Genomic DNA, 17943 nt, shown 5'->3' with positions numbered 1-17943 from the left:
TTCTTTCAAGTACTGCTCGTATACGTTTTGTTCGAATTTCAAAAAAGGCCTCTACACTTCAACAGCTGCCTACATTTTAAATTCCAGTCCATGTTTTATTAGAACGGTATGGGTATTTAGAAAATTTTATCCATATTTTCCAACCGAATTTTGGAATTTCTGATATCAAAATGTAGAAAACCATTATTTAGAAGATGTTACCCTATATAACAGTTAATTTTTGAGACATTTTATTTTAGGCCTTTTTTCTCAGGATGTAAAAACCTTCTTGTAAAACATTAGCCGCATAGATCTACCTTTTCAAATGAACTTACTATAACGTTTAGAATAGACAACAATGATAAAAACAATTTTGTTAAAAAGGTACGTTTGACTTTTTGATTTCAGTACATTATTTAGAAACAGAATTCGTGTTAACCTAGAAACAATACTTCATTATTCAGTACAATTTTTAAAATCCAGAACCTTAGCTCAAATGTTACAGTTTTAGCTCTACTTGTTCACCCAATGTCAATGATATTACATGTAGAAACCTTTCATACATTTAAAGACGGATTTAAATAAACATTCTGATCCAATCTCAACAGTTATCCTCATAACAAATTTCATTTATCGATTCACCCAATGGTATTGGTATTGGCTTCAATATTTAGTATTATTTCATACTTCCAGTACACTTATTGTACGACCACTTCTAACAATGAACCTGACAAATCAATAATATATCAGAATTTCACTTCTATTCCTTAGCCCAACACCAAATTTATTGCAATTTTGTACTTTTTACGCACTAATGATATAATTCCATCTTCATTGCTACACCCAACGTCAAATTTAATAGCATTTAGTATATTTCGTATTTCTCAATAAATCATCCAGCCCTCAGCCTAATTTTAGAATTTGTATGCATTTCCACCTATATCCCATCATGCAACACCAAACTGGTACCAAATTTAGTACTTATAATATGTATAAGTTTCAAAAATTACGTCCTTTTATCCAAAGTATAGTATTTTTCGTATACATTAGTACGAATTTCCAAAACTTCCTTTCTATCTCCACTCTAAACGCCAACTGCTATACTAATAACGAATTTCACAATTTCAGCTCTACCCCTTTACACAATAACAATTTGGACCAAATTCTGTGACATTTAGTAATTTTCGTACACTTATTGTATCTATCCGCCCACCCAAATCTAAATTGTACCAAATATAGTACCATTTATTACTTTTCGTACCCATAAGTACGATTTTCCAAAACTTCCTCAATCCCACACTCCAACAGTAACCTTAACTCGAAATTTCAGGATTCCAGCTCTATTCGTTCACCCAAATATAAATTGTAGCAAATTAGTACCATTTAGTACTCTCCGTACCCATAAGTACGAATTTCCACAACTACCGCAATGCTACACTCTACAAGTAATCTTAATTATAAATTTCAGGATTCCAGCTCTATCTGTTGACCCAAATCCAAAATGTACCAAACTTAGTACCATTTAGTACTTTCCGTACCCATAAGTACGAATTTCCGAAACTACCTCAATCCTACATTCCATAAGTAATCTTAATTCCAAATTTCAGGATCCCAGCTCTATTAGTTCCCCAAAATCCAAATTGTACCAAATTTAGTAGTTTTCGTACCCATAAGTACTAATTTCCAAAACTTCGTCAATCCTACACTCCAACAGTAACCTTAACTCGAAATTTCAGGATTCCAGCTATATCCGTTCACCCAAATATAAATTGTATCAAATTTAGTACCATTTAGTACTTTCCGTACCCATAAGTACGAATTTTCAAAACTACCTCAATCATACACTCCATAAGTAATCTTAATTATAAATTTCAGGATTCCAGCTCTATCTGTGCACCCAAATCCAAAATGTACCAAACTTAGTACCATTTAGTACTTTCCGTACCCATAAGTACGAATTTCCGAAACTACCCTAATCCTACACTCCATAAGTAATCTTAATTCCAAATTTCAGGATTACAGCTCTATCCGTCCACCTAAATTTAAATTGTACCAAATTTAGTACCATTTAGTACTTTCCGTACCCATAAGTACGAATTTCCAAGACTAAGTCAAACCTACAGTCCAACAGTAATCTTAATTCCAGATTTCAGGATCCCAGCTCTATTCGTTCCCCCAAATCCAAATTGTACCAAATTTAGTACTTTTCGTACCCATAAGTACAAATTTCCAAAACTTCCTCAATCATACACTCCAACAGTAACCTTAATTCGAAATTTCAGGATACCAACTCTATCCGTTCACCCAAATATAAATTGTACCAAATTTCCGTACCCATAAGTATGAATTTCCAAAACTACCTCAATCCTACACTCCAAAAGTAATTAAATTCCAAATTTCAGGATTCCAGCTCTATCCGTTCACCCAAATCCAATTTGTACCAAATTTAGTACCGTTTACTACTTTTCGTACCCATAAGTAAGAATTTCCCAAACTACCTCAATCCTTCACGTCATCAGTAATCTTAGTTTCACATTTTAGGTTTCCATGTCTATCTAAATCCAAATTGTACCAAATTTATTACCATTAGTACTTTTCGTACACATAAGCATGAATTTCAAAAACTATCCCCATATCTCAATCCTACACTTCAACGGTAATCAAAATTCCAAATTTCAGGTTTTCAGCTCTAACCGTCACCCAAATCCAAATTGTACCAAATTTAGTACCATTTAGTTCTTCTCGTACACATAAGTACGAACTTCCAAAACCATTTCCTTATAATAACACCACTTCCCAAGCTTGATTCCCATACCAAATTTCAAGATTCTAGCTATAATCGTTCAAAATATACAATTGGTACAATATTTAGTAACTTTTAGTGCACTTATAGGCCGAATTTCCAAAAACCCTTTGGTACATCTTTCTAACTCTCCATCCGTGACCCTCATTCCAAATTTCAGAATTCTAGCTCTTCCCGTTTGCCTAATACAAAGGGTACCTTATTTAGTGCCTTTTGGTACTTTTCGTACCCTTCTAGTTCGATTTTCCAAAAACCCAGCCTTATCTCACCCCTACACACCAACAGCAACCTACAGTAAAAATTTCAACTTTGTAGCTTCAACGGTTTCGTCTGGGCGATGATATGTCAGTCAGTCACTCACTCATCACCAAGCTCTTTTATATATATAGATAATGACATATACGCTTTTCGTGTTAACTTATTAATAGTTTTAATCTAATTTAAAATCAATGTCGAACCATTCTGGTCCAGTTAGTTAGTCCCGGTCCACACTAGCGTGAATTTCATTAAAAAATTTCATGAAATTAGGTGTTTTTAAATCGAATTCCCCACTACAGCAATTTTATGATTTTACTCTACTATGGAAGTCGATCTAGAGACGCATAATTTCATATCAAAATTTCAATGAAATTATTGTAGTGTGGCCCGAGACTTATCAAATCGCGATATTGCAGAGCATTTGCTTCACCTTAGACAAGATTGAAATTTTCTGTTTTTCTGTATAAACTCGCAATGTTTATGTTTATATTTATTGTACCTATCGGACAAGGGAATATGTGGTAATTTGCAACGAATTCGCGAAAGTTACTATTTTAAATGAATTTGTATTTGTTTTCTATAAATATTTATTTAAACAAAGCAAATTTAAATTTTTTAAATAGAAAAATATCAGAAGGGCTTTAGTAATCGTAGTCGGTGCGGAAACTTTTTTCACCGAATCGAACTAAAACACGAGTTGTAGTTTTTTGGTTATACCCCTGATGAATATGCCTTGACGTATCGGAAAAGATTAGTACTATCGTAAACGAAAGGTAGCTAATTGATCCATTTTGCTTTAATACAATTCGTAGTGGAGGGTACGAACTTAACGCTATTATTACTTGTTTTCCAATAATACCAAAGCTTCATTATATAACTTCGGATATTTTCCGTGCTGGATTGTTTTCTTCCCCACATATTCTGTGGAAGATATCCTCAGCCCTTTAGTATTTAAGTTTAAGGTTTTTTGGGTTTGTTGGGAAGAATGTTGGCAATATTAACGAAAATAGAGCCCTAATTTTAGATGAATTTGCTGAAGATTCTGACAATGTGGTTTTTCGATGTAAAAATTTCTAGTAATTTCATTTCTCAGACGCTTTACAATTTCATTAACGGTACGAAGATGTTGAAATGATATTGGACCTCGAACATTGATTAGAAGTAGACGAAAGGAAAAACATTCCGCGTTCGAAGGATTAAAGCCCTCGGCACATACCGTCCGTTGTGAGTCGCGCCGTGCGTTAAAAACAACAACCACATGAAAAATGTGTAAGTGATGCCAAGTTTGTTCTTGAAGTTTTCATGTGGTTGTTGTAACACAACGCTCAACGCGCCGTATGTGCCGGGGCCATAACTGCATAAAACCTGTCAACGGGTTTTCCTTGTTTGTATTGTTGACATTTTTGTTGTTGTTGCATTCCATATATAGCATGCAGGCTTTTCCGCCTATAGAAGTGTCCTAGCAAACAGAAGCGTTCCTCTGGAATTGAACAAAATATACAGCCTATTTTCTCCAACCAGGGGTCATTCCTGTACATTCTCTGAAATTTTCAAGAAAATCGATTCAGTGGTTTTTGAGTCTATGTATATGGAACTTACAAACTCACAAACATACAAATATTTATTTTTATATATAAGAAGATTAGGTATTTTCGTCGTTCGATAAGTGTATGGTGAATTTGGTAAAATGTTGTTAATAATTCGCCAAAAAATTCGACAAAATTTTGTATGCGACTACCAATAATATTTTTAATCTTCTACTAATGCTTTTTTACTGCTCAATAAGTAAGGGCCAACATACATATATACATGCTTACCTTTTCCATTCCCTTTCGCATGTCAATAAACACGTACATATGTACATAGATGCACCATATATTATCCATATGTCATTACCATTTATTTAGTCCATTGTTTTGAGAAAATAAATTTATGAACAACAATGAATCATTTTTTAGTTATTGCCTAATAAATTATTGGCAAGATTTGTGATTTGAAACAACCTCTCAACAAGGACATCAAAAGCAATACACCTTAAAATGTGAACTTTTGACCTCAAAAACATACATTTCTATTTGTTGTATGAATTTCATCGATGCTTCATTTGCAATAAAATATTGATGTTGACGGCCAAAAGTATTGGTGGATTATAAACATATGAAAGCGTAGTTGTCAAAAACCGATTATATTTATTTGTGTAAATGAACCAATAACTTAAGCTTGATACACATTAGCTGTGTCTTTTTACGTGATAATTAGTAATAATTATTACTAATGTTGCAAATGTTGACAGTTGTATAAAGGAAAAGTTGCTGAAAAAAATGTTTCAGCAACATTTAGTAAGTAAAAAGACACCCCTATTATCAGTTTTGAATGTCAGTCAGCGCACTTTAATGACAATTTTCTAGAAAATGCTTGTTTTTGTTTAGCTAAAACGGTTGAGATCTAATATATAAGGAAATAATTCCTTAAGTAAATAAATCCTTGTTATAAAAATAATATTTCAGTTAGACTATTAGGATAATGACTTTTTACAAACTATAAACTTCATACGGAAAATTTTGTATCCGAAATTAAGACTAAACACCAAATTTCTGCTATTTCGGAGGAATATTGAGGACACAACTTTCTAGATACCAAAATTTGGGAGGCACCATTCTATGGGGGCTATATGAAGGCGTGGACCTATACCAACAAATTTCATAAGGAATGTTTTATACCCCAAATGAAGACTTAATACAAAATGTCAACCATTTCGGAGGAATATTGGGGTTTTCATATGTTCCAACCCATTAAAAAAGGTCAAACAAAAATAAACAAACCATAAAAAAATAAAAAACTGTAAAGATTTCTTTAAGAAAAAAATTTCAATTTTTTTTTCAACAAATTTAAAATTTTTTTCAAAAATTATTTCGTTTAATTTTGAGTTTTCATATAAATCATATAGAAACTCCATTCCATTTGTGTAATGCCATGTTCAGACTAGCGGTAATTCGCTCTCTATTCGTTTTGTTCGACCCCAAATTACGATACAATTACTTCATTTCCCATACAAAATTTTGAGAACGAACAACGATTTTTGTACATTGTTCAATTTAAATTACTCTCAGAACGACGATAAAATATGTCCCATCTCTAACAAATGAGAGAATTTATCGAAATAAATTAATTATGACAGGAAAAATAAAAAATTAAAAATGTATTAAAAATCCAAAACCTTTTAGAAAAACTGCAAAATATGAATGAAAAGTAATCAGTTTAACGACTAGTATACATTCAAATCGTAGCAAATTTTGTTTTCTCTTCCATTGCAGTTGCATTTCTTGTCCATCGTTTCAAATTCGCGTACAAATTTAGAAACAAAAATCAAATGCCTGCCGGAATGTCTGTATACCAAAAAGATATGTTGGCAGGTCTCTCTCTCTCTCTCGTTAATTATTGAAATAGAAAAATTTGAAAATATACTGAAAACACCAAAGTTGTGAGAAAAAATGGAAAACATGAATGAAAATAATAGAATTTAATATTATATAGATATCTGACAGAAGGATAAATATTTTTTGAGTTCATATAAAATAATTTTACCCGTATTTTGGTTGAAACTTTCTTTAAAATCAGTAAACAAAAACCATGAAAATATGAATCATGTTGCTATGAATTGTGTACCATGTCGTATGAACGGGTTAATTCGTGTACGTAATTATGAGAACGAACGACGTGATTCAAATGCTGGTATGAACATGACATAAAAAAGCTGTAATTTATATGGGAAACGGTAAGAAAACGACACACATTTTTACCATGTAACTTCACTAAATTTAAAAAAAAGTGTTTAACGGACGGAACTGGACGGGTACAAAAGAATATATGGGCTGAAAGAGGATACTTTCAGGCATCATTCTGCGAAAACGGAACAGCATCGAACTGTTGTCTCAAAGTTCTAGTACACTGAAGTTGGAATTTCACTAAAATTTAGTACCTTCACTTCGTGTGAACGATACGGAAATTTATGGAAATGGTTCTTAAAGGCAACAAATGAAATTGGCAAAAATAACGTATTTTCCAACATTGCACTATAGGTAATTTGCCCTGTTTTTGAGGCCAAAATGAATAAAAGCGGAATAAAGGGATTTTTTAACTTTTTAAATTATTTATGTGTAAAAGTGAGAAAAAACGAATATTTCTACAGATAAATTCGGATATAACGAACAACGGTTATAAGCAACTACGTATATAACGAACAACGCTATTCCTTCCAATGCCATTATCAATAGTTTTCTTATACACAACAAACTGTTGAAAACGACAACGGTATTAAGTAACAAAAATGTTGTCCCCGCGAGACAATTTTCAAACGAATTTTTATTACAATTTTGTATATTTTTTTAACATATGTTAATAAAGACGAGTTTAGTACTCCTTTAAACAGTTTCAATGATTAATATGTAAAAGAGAGATAAAATAAAGCTTACTACTGCAGCACCGTTTATTGAAAACCACGGATATAACGGACAATTTGTCGCCATTACCTATTTTACTTGCAATGCAATTGGAAACAACAATATTTTTTATATTCATTATTTATTTCCCCAAACCAAACTTACACAATTTTAAGACTTTTTATTGAGAAGTAACCTTATAAAATCTAATAAATATCAAAAAACGGGCAAAATCGGGTTTTGAAACCTAGTAATACCAATGCAGAAGACTTTCAGTAATGTGTTCGAGGTGGCCAAATCACGGCCAAAAACGGCCAATTTAGTATAAGTCTATATGGAGTGAGTTTAAGAAAAATAAAATATTTATTTTTGACTTTTAGTGTTTTTTGTCGCAACCCAAAATGTTTAAACTATATTATATATTAAATTGCTAATCTATTCCATTTTACATATATTTATATTTGGTTTATTTTTCCGCGGTTTTAAATACATTGAAAAATGCCTTATAATATATATTTTTTTAGTTTTTCTTCGAAATTCTCACTTTGACGACAATTTAAACCGCGATAATGGCGCTATTTTGAAAAATATCATTCATATTAATAAATTTTGGCATGTTCTTTTTTCAATGCCAACTAAAAAATTATTATTATTAAAAGTTGCAAAATCGACTTTTTGCCTCAAAAACTGGGCAAATTACCTATGATGCATTGGGAAAAAATTGTCGTCTTTATGAGCACACCACCCCCACACCTTCCAATATTTTAGCCTAATTTTTTTGTTTACTACAAAATCCCATATGAAATTAACAATTGGTGACGACGACAATTTGTAGGTTTGCCCAGGAAATCCGATTTCTGAACCATTGTGTGGACTTAAAATCATCCAAAATACTTAACTTTTTGGAGAAATTGTTAAAAGATGATATGTTTCAAATCAAATTTCACTATGTGTCTCTGAACAAATAAATCGCTAACCGTAACAAATAACATCTATAGCAGCGGTCTGGTTTGGACGTATGTACTTGCCGACAAAATATCGAGACTGTTTGGGTATTTATCTTAACAACATTATCTAAGATTCGCAGAAAACGTTTTTTTTTCGGGCCATTTGCAGCTTTCGGGACTTGCTCCTGAAAAAAACTTGCACCGTTGTGATAGAGGGTCCGAGTACAACCTGTTGCAAAAACAATTAAAAACAGCGTTATGTTTGGCCGGGCCGAACTTTTTACACCCTCCACCAGCAACTGTATTGACGTGAATAGGAACAATTAGTATCCTTTCGTTTATGAAAGTACTAAGCTTTTCCTTTTATTCCTTCTTAATAGATATTACTCCCTTTAAAAGAGTCCATATGGGGCGTCATCGTTGTTCTTTGCAAAACATCGACCAATATTTCCAATTTTCCGAATGGATCTTTTGTATTCTCTGGCAGATTTGACTAAAAACTCTCGAAATTTTGGAAATACCGGCTAGACTAAAACCCGGACATACAGTGGTGACCAATACACATTTAGTATATAGACATTTACGGGAAGAGCAGGGACTTTTACCGATAATATGCTGTAAGAATATTTTATAAACAGCGAAGACTAAATACCATATTTTAGCAATTTCTGTTGAATAAGTTGGCTAAAACTTTCAAAATCGGGCGATAGCGTTCTAAGGCTTCCATATCAAAATCTGTAACTATACCGACAATTCTCTGAAAATATACACTATTGAATACTAAATACCAAATTTCAGCAACTTGGTTGGATAATATGACATTTTCAATATCAAACATCCTAGAACTAATATTGCGAGCTCTATCTTGATTTCAACAGACAGACGGGCATTATTACATCAACATAGAATTTTATGCTGATTGTTGGATCTCCAAGCACTTTAGCAAATATGACATCACTTATAATTACTTTTTTATTTTGTTATAGCCACAGCCTTTAGGCTGATACGACCAAAAATGTACCTCATTTTAGACCAAAAGTATGTTTGGACGATATTCGATTCAGACAATTTGGAGTCTATTTAGCCATGTCCGTCCGTCTGGCTGGTGCGCACTATAACTCTCAAACGGATCAACCGATTTAAACCAAATTTTGGGTATCGTAATATTTTATCCAAACTTAGTTTAATTTCGAAGATGGCCCATCGGTCCACTCCTTCGGGTACCTTCTCCACAAAAGTTCTAAATTTTTCTGTAAAATGGTGTGAACGATAACTCTCGAAGGGAACAATCGATTTAGTCCAAACTTTGCACATCGTATTATTCCTTCCAGACATAGATCGAGTTCGAATGTGGACTATATCGACCCACTCCTTCGGGTACCTTCCAAACAAAATTCGGATAAAGTGAAGTTTAAGAGCACCTCGCGGATAGTTTTGAAAATTTTTTCAGCAGGTTGTCTTTGCGGCCCCTTTTGCGACGGTACAATATTTTTCGGGTGCAAGTCCATACTTCTTGAGATAATGGCCTAAAAGCTCCAAGAAACCCTGACTGCACCAATCAAAATGGATAATCCGCAAAATAATTCTCCCAGGGAGTTTCTGATTGATCCGAACTTTGTACATCGTATTATTTCATCCAGTCATGTATAAGGTAGGAATACGGAATTTTTTGGTCCACTCCATGGATTAAGAGCTCTTCTCGGATCGTTTTGAATTTTTTTTTTCAGCAGGTTGTCCTTGCGGCTCCCTTACGGTACGACGGTACAATTTTTTCTTGTGCAAGTCCATACTTCCTGAGATATTTGCCTGAAAGCTCTAAGGAACCCTGACGGCACGAACCGAAATGGAATATGGACTATATCGAATATTTGGAATATGGACTATATCGGCCCTTCCGCACAATTCGGTCCTTCCGTACAAAATTCGGAAAAAGCTAAGTTAAAGCTCCTCTTGGATCGTTTTGATTATTATTATTACAGTATTTTCCGGAGTAAGTCCACACTTCCTTAGATACTGACCCAAACGCTCCAAAAACCCTGCCAGCACATATTAAAGTGTTTACTGTGCAAGATAACTCTAAAACTTTTTCAAAAATTTCTTCCAAACTTAGTTTAACGTAATTTAATATTTCGAGTTCTCTATTAATCAGAAGTTTGCTTACTAAAAATTGTATACGTCGATGATTCGGTATTGCCCCACATTACGGTACCTACATCTTCCACGTATTTTAAGCAAATTCGTGATTGTTGTGATTTTTTTGTCAGTGGCTGAGGGTATATCTCCTCAGCACAGCTGACTGATACTTTCTTACTTGTATTGATTGCTCTTTATTTAGCTAATTTCCAAAAACGAGACATTTTCTTTCTCATCCAACATACATATCTAATTGAACATCATACTGAACTCGTTCCAATCATCACAATTACCCTTGGCATATTCGGTCATGCAAGAGATTAAATCCCGTGAAAATTGACATTTTTCACGGCGTCTTTGGGATTCCAAATAACGAAAGCACTCTTGTATTGTGTCCGTATAGAAGTTACGTAATTCACGATCACGCATATCCTTGGTAAGGCCATACAAAACTTTATGGCGATCGGGATAACTGTTTTTATTCAACTAAAAAGAGAGAGAGAGGAAAAATGAGAAATGAAGACTTTGCATAATGTTGTTATATTGACCAGGAGTCTTACCATATTCATTTCATTAAAGAAACAATGGACGATGCAGGTACTATCCGATGAAGAAGAATTATTATTATTATTTCTATTGTTGTTGTTGTAACTGGGGTTATTATTTCGATTCCTTTTGTTGTTATTATTATTTAGATTGTGGTTGTTGTTTCGGTTGTTGTTATTTTGATTATTATTGCTGTTGTTGTTATTATTATTATTTCCATGTCGATCATTCTGTGAGGATCCTCCTTGATTTCTTTGATTTTGTGTCTGCCACTGATTGTTACCACCACTACCACTACCGCCGCCGCTATTTCCATTTGACCTATTTGAATTTCCCGAACGTTGACGATTATTTTGATTTTCACAGCGATTTTCATCATTGTTGTCATAGTTTCCACCACTTCCACGATTATTGTCACTGCCCTGACTTCTCCCACCACCTCCTCCCCCCCCTCTACCGTTATTATTATTGTTATTTTGCTGATAATTTCTTTGGGAATATTGACCTCCACCATTTTCATTGCTATTTCTCTCGTTTTCATTGCTTTCATCACCATCATCATAATCGGCATAATTATTGTAGCCATTATAATTGGTCCTTTGATTGTAACGTCCTTGAGATTGTTGTTGCTGTTGATTTTGCTGTTGCTGCTGTTGTTGTTGATTACTCTGCATACTGAAGACATTTTCACCAAATTTTCTCAGGCAATTCCTTGCAACCCTTTTCAATTCAGCTTCAGAAGGGCCATCATCCGAGCGACACCGCAATGCTTCGGCAACAGTTATTCCAAGGAAAAGAGCAAGGAAGATTCTCAACAAAAGTAGCCTATATGCAACAGATGCACTTGATCGGACCATTGTTATTTATTATTTTTTAGTAACTGCCATAAGTTGGAAAATTTACTCGAAATTTATAGCTTTTGGCCATTTGAAAATTATGACAAAGATTGTGCTTTACAACCGCATTTTATGTGACAGGTGTCATGTTAATGTCTTGCGCTTATAAATAACTTTGATTTAAACGATGATGGATGGATTATTTAAATTGTAATACAAATGCAATTGAATATGAAATGGAAATAAATTAAATCAAATTTAAATAAATTTAAAACGATAATGCTAACGAGACGATTTCCATACATGAATAGGAAAGGGCATATGGTAAAGGGTCAATAATTTAATAATTTAGCTGGAGCATATTTATCCATTCCCACAACATGACTTTACCCGCGTAGTTACGTTCGTTTTTGGAGGGCAATAACTATCTGGTGCTGCAATACTCATCACTAGCTTTGTAATTCCATCCTAGGCAATGACCAGAGGGGTACAGCACTGGCCGAGCAAATTGATAGCTCCACATTTTCCACGCTGGACTGTTGTTCACAGCTCGTCAGACATCACCATTGTGGCACCCGGTTTAATTATTGACTTGTACAGGCAATCCATTACCTCCCTTGGCTCAGACCACCCGGCTTCATAACATCGGACCTCCGTACTTTTTTGAACCACACACGCAGAGAAGAGATATTGTGGGAGCAATCATATTCTAAGAGCAAAATAGTGTATTTTAAAAATTTGAAATTATATATTTTTGTTTCAACCATATATTTTGTGTCAGGAAACATAATGACACAAAATATATTGTTGCACTAACAATTTATATTTTCAGATTTTAAAATGCCCCATTTTGCTTATAGAATATGATTGCTCCCACAATATCTCTTCTCTGGGTGTAGAAAAGGTGATAGGCAAAGGTGCAGAAAATTTACCAATCACCGCACCAGAGAGCTATCCATTTCCTCAGATCCTCGAGTAGCTGAGAGGATTTACCGGGAAATCATCACTGATGCAGCTACTAGCTACATACTTGATTGTCGAACACCCGATATCCCTTTGCACCAGAGAGCTGCAATTTACCTCATAATCTCGGTTAGCTGAGAGAACTTTCCGGGACATCATAACTGCAGCAGCTGCTCGCTACATACCTGCTGGTCAAATACCCAATATCAGATCAAATTTGCCAGCAAAGGCAACTGGATTAGCAAATGAGCGTAATGAGCTTCGTCATACGAACCTTGAAGACCCAGGAATTAAAAAACCCTAACTTGAAATGGTTGGCTGTTAAATATTGCATATATCATTCGACAGAGGATTCAGTATTTATAATGTGTCCTCAATCCATTGTTAGCCACTCATATTGAACCAAAAGCCTGGAGGGATGCCAGCAGAGGTTAATCGTACATACTGATCTTCCTCTTGTTGCCAATAGCAAAGATTCTAGAGGCACTACACCTCCTCATGATGAGAAGTAGTTTACCAGTTGCCAAACATCAGCTTGGATTCCGAAAAATGCACACCACCACAACAGCATTACAAGCCATATCCACACATATCATTCAAGGACTGAAGCAGTATACACTGAAAGAAAAATGCTTCGTTGTACCAATGAACGGGTTTCATTGATTATTTTTCATTGATGCTATGAAACGTTCCATTAATATAATGAAATGTTTCTTTTATGCTATGAAACTTTACGTTATTTAAAATTTAATGATTTTTGGTTTCATTGTATAAACGAAACGGATATCATTGATGTAATGAAACTTTTAATTTTTGTAAAGTTAAGAAAAATATGTAAGTTTTGAATTCAAACTACATACAATTGGTATAAAAGAACAAGTACGCAACACATTTTTTAAAAAAATGGAGAAAAAATTTATATATTCGATGTTTTTGGTTTGCTCCAAAAATTAATGAAACAGTTTCATTAAATAAATGAAACAGATTCGTTAAATAAATGAAACATGAAATCCCTAATACTATCGTATCTAATATTATCTTATGTGTAGGTATTATTACCCTTTTCGCATTTGTATTCTTTTTAAATCTGTCAATTTATAACATTTGTCTTTTTTTAACAAATTATATTTTTGACAATCACAAAAAGGAAAACATATATTGGCTACATACATACCCAGCAAAATGTTCGATGCCAAGGATGCTATTGAATCATGGGTTCAAGTTGTAGGTACACTATATGTTACTTTACAATAAATTATTTATATCGTAGTTCACATTGTTTTGACTTTTATAAGTTTTCAGTTTGAATATGAAAAATATGTTTTCAGTTATTCATTCCAATTTTGTACGTTAATAAAATACATTGTCTTTTTTATAAAGAAATCGTGTGCCACAATTAATTGATATCATTGTGCATCAGATTGGGGCCACAATTGGCGATCCTGCTTTCTTCCTTTTTAAAAAGCAATCCTGTGAACATTTTAATAGTTTTGAATACCCAAATCTTATGGAAAACAAATCGAGGATATTGGCTGCGATTTAAAATTTTGCTTTATAGAGAACGGATCGATAAATTTGAAATTGCATGTCCTGCGAAAATTCCAAAGATTACCCGACACATTCAACGTCAATTGGCGAAAGTCTATGAATGGTGAACGAATGATTCAAGAAATATAACCTTGTGAAGGAACCAATACACCTCTAAGGAATATCGCTTTGTAAAGAAGAAAATTCTGTGGAAAATTCGAAGGATACTCGCTACATGTAGCATCAACTGAAGAAAGTTAATGAATTCTGAGAATTCCAGTTAAAGGAACATCGTTCTGTGAACGAGTCATCAATACACCTCTTGGAAAGATATTTGAAAGCGGATAATGATATTTATATCATTGGAATCGGACCACCAATCGTATCAACCATCTACCATACGTAAGTTTGTAGAATCTGGAGGCAAGCACAGTATTATTAGTTATCATACGTAATAATTACTTGGATTATAATTATACATTAGCTTCTAATTCGAATGCACAGTCGGTGTCATCGAATAGTTCTAGTATGACGAACCAATCGAGTGGGTTTGAGGTTTCTGCCGCTTCTATAAAACTTCCGGGGTTTTGGACAAATTGTCCAGAGGCATGGTTTATTCATGCTGAGATGCAATTCGCAACTAAAGGGATCACTTTGGATAAAACTAAATATGAGTATGTTGTTACAGCTTTACCTCAGGAAGTGATAATGTCTGTTTTAGATGTTATTCGCAACCCGAGAAATAACAACAGCTATGTAGGTTTAAAGGATGTATTGATAAAACGACAAACTTTAAGCGAGAGTAAACGCATCGACAAGATTCTATCCGATTTAGAAATGGGAGACCAGAAGCCATCCGAATTGTATAGATCTATGTCACTAATGGCGGGCACACAGTTTAGTCAGGACGTTTTGAAAAGAATATGGATACGAAGATTGCCAAAAAATCTTAATGTTGCATTGATGGGATCAAATATTACTGATACGAATCAGCTTATTCAGACAGCGGATAATATTTGGGAAGTTCTACAGAGGGATGAATTATCTGCACTAGGAGTATCTGCATCGTCGGAAAAGACATTAATTCCAGACATGGGTAAAGTGGTAGAGGGTCTAGTTCAAGCCACTAGTAATATTTGCCAAGGATTTGACAAACTTTCATTGGAGGTTTCTGTAATGAAACGACAGTTCGAGGAGATGCAAGATCGAGATAGAAGAGAAAGATTTAGTGGAAGGATGTCACGATCGGGAAATAAAAAAAGGAATTGGCTGTGTAGGTTCCATTACAGATTCGGCAAGGATGCTAGAAATTGTGAACAGCCTTGCTCGTATTATGAAAACAGTCGTTCAAAAAACTAATTAGGCCCACTGTAAAAGCGACGGGCAATGGGTGCGCAGAAATATCAACACGTCGCCTATTTGTGTACGACAAATCGAATAATTTAAAATTTTTAGTGGATAGCGGGGCTGATATATCAATTTTGCCGGCATCAAAATTTAGAAATTATAAGAGAGTCTCAGATGTGGTCCTGACAGCTGCCAATGGGTCAACAATCCAGACATATGGGAAAAAGTTGTTGAACGTCGATTTAGGTCTGCGTCGTGATTTTCAGTTCGCGTTCACATTAGCAAATATTAGTAGGCCGATAATAGGAGCAGACTTCCTTCACAAATACGGGTTATTGGTAGATATTCGAAATAAGAGCTTGGTGGACCCTATAACAAACTTGAAAGTGTCTGCATGTTCACAACTATGTAGTATCCAGTTGCCAAAGATCTTTGCTTACCAAAATCAATATACTAACTTACTGAATGAATTCCCCTCATTGACGTCGGAACCAGATTACACGAAACCAGTGAAACATTCGACTGTACATAGAATAGTGACTAATGGTGCATTGCCCTATACAAAGCCTAGGCGTCTAGATCCTATGAAATATAAAGTGGCTAAATCAGAATTTGAATATTTAGTCAAATGCGGGATTTGCAGACCCTCGGACTCGAGCGTAGCATCTGCTCTGCATCTAGTCCCCAAAAAGGACCCAGATGATTGGCGGCCTTGTGGAGACTTTAGGCAGTTAAACGCTGTCACAGTCCCAGACAGGTATCCTATACCACACATACACGACTTAAATATGAATATGAAGGGGAAGTGAGTGTTTTCAAAGTTAGACTTAGTTCGTGCTTATCATCAGATTCCAATGGCGCCAGAAGATGTACACAAGACAGCGATTACAACACCCTTCGGTATGTTTGAATTTGTTCGAATGCCCTTGGGTTGAGGAACTCATCTCAAACCTTTCAACGTTTTATTAACGAGGTGTTCAAAGGTCTGGACTTTGTATTTGTTTACATAGATGATGTATTAGTTTTTAGCGAAAATGAAGAGGAACATGTACGTGACCTCAGAGTGATATTTACTAGGCTTCAGGAATATGGGTTAAACATTAAGCCAGGGAAGTGTACATTGGGCGCAACAAATATTGATTTTCTGGGACATAATGTTTCAGAGGAAGGAATTAGACCAACAGACGATAAGGTCTCTGCCATTCAAGATTTTGAGAAACCGACTACAGTTAAGCTTATGCAAAAATTTATAGGTATGGTCAATTATTATCATAGGTACATTCCCGGACTGGCGGAAATGTCGGGTCCTATACATGATATGATAAATTGCGCTTTCAGTGATAAGAAGAAAATTTTAACATGGGATGACAAGGCTGAAAAAGCCTTCGTCGACATTAAAAAAGCTTTCGCATCTCGAATTATGTTGAGTCACTTTGATGGTAAGTCAAAACTAACGTTGACGGTCGATGCGTCTTGTACTGCAATCGGAGGGGTCCTATAGCAGGTACGTGGTAGTGTAACGGAGCCGTTGGCGTTCTTTTCAAGGAAACTGTCCCCTACAGAGTCGAAATATAGTACTTTTGATCGCGAGTTACTGGCGATTCATGACAACATAAAGCATTTTAGGTATATGCTTGAAGGAAGATGTTTTACAGTGTTTACAGACCATAAACCACTGATACGTGCTATGTAGTCAAAGACAGAACGAAGTCCACGACAGATCCGACAATTAGAATACATTACACAATTTACGAATGATATTCAATACGTTCGAGGAACTTCCAACGTCGTTGCTGATACGCTTTCAAGGTCGTTTGAGGTTGAGGTCCTGAATAGCTCGGAGTTGAATTTAAAATTATTGAGCGCAGAACAACAAAAAGATGACGACCTGACAGAGATCTTGCAAAATAAGGATACATTCCATAATTTAAAGCTAATCGAAATTCCGTTGTTTAATATTAATCTTTGGTGCGAAGGGTCACAAGAGACACCGCGACCGTATATTCCACTAACAATGCGTAGAGTGGTGTTCGAAAAGTTGCATTCTGTTTCCCATCCAGATGAGGAACTCATCTCAAACCTTTCAACGTTTTATTAACGAGGTGTTCAAAGGTCTGGACTTTGTATTTGTTTACATAGATGATGTATTAGTTTTTAGCGAAAAT

The 17943-nt window shown here is 34.7% G+C and overlaps 1 protein-coding gene across 1 annotated transcript; it reads right to left on the bottom strand.

The window, feature by feature from the left end:
* Positions 1–10669: 10669 nt before the first annotated feature.
* On the bottom strand, positions 10670–12046 carry Obp59a (Odorant-binding protein 59a). Its single transcript, XM_073989324.1, has 2 exons — positions 11120–12046; positions 10670–11045 (listed from the first exon to the last, which is right to left on the bottom strand). Exons 1-2 carry the CDS (start codon positions 11960–11962, stop codon positions 10809–10811), a joined length of 1080 nt encoding a protein of 359 aa, XP_073845425.1. The 5' UTR covers positions 11963–12046; the 3' UTR covers positions 10670–10808.
* Between the last annotated feature and the right edge of the window lie 5897 nt (positions 12047–17943).

Source organism: Musca autumnalis, unplaced genomic scaffold (genome assembly GCF_047663935.1).
Source record: "Musca autumnalis isolate F117 unplaced genomic scaffold, ASM4766393v1 scaffold_5, whole genome shotgun sequence".
Classification (NCBI taxonomy): domain Eukaryota; kingdom Metazoa; phylum Arthropoda; class Insecta; order Diptera; family Muscidae; genus Musca; species Musca autumnalis.
The sequence above is the reverse complement of the archived record's forward strand: the minus strand, read 5'-3'. Positions and strand labels throughout refer to the sequence as shown.

Bases quoted from the DNA above. Each gene is read 5' to 3' on its own strand.
- Obp59a (XM_073989324.1), bottom strand. From the start codon at position 11,962: ATGGTCCGATCAAGTGCATCTGTTGCATATAGGCTACTTTTGTTGAGA. The intron at 11,046-11,119 runs GTAAGACTCCTG...CTCTCTTTTTAG, and splicing joins TCTTTAATGAAATGAATATG to TTGAATAAAAACAGTTATCC.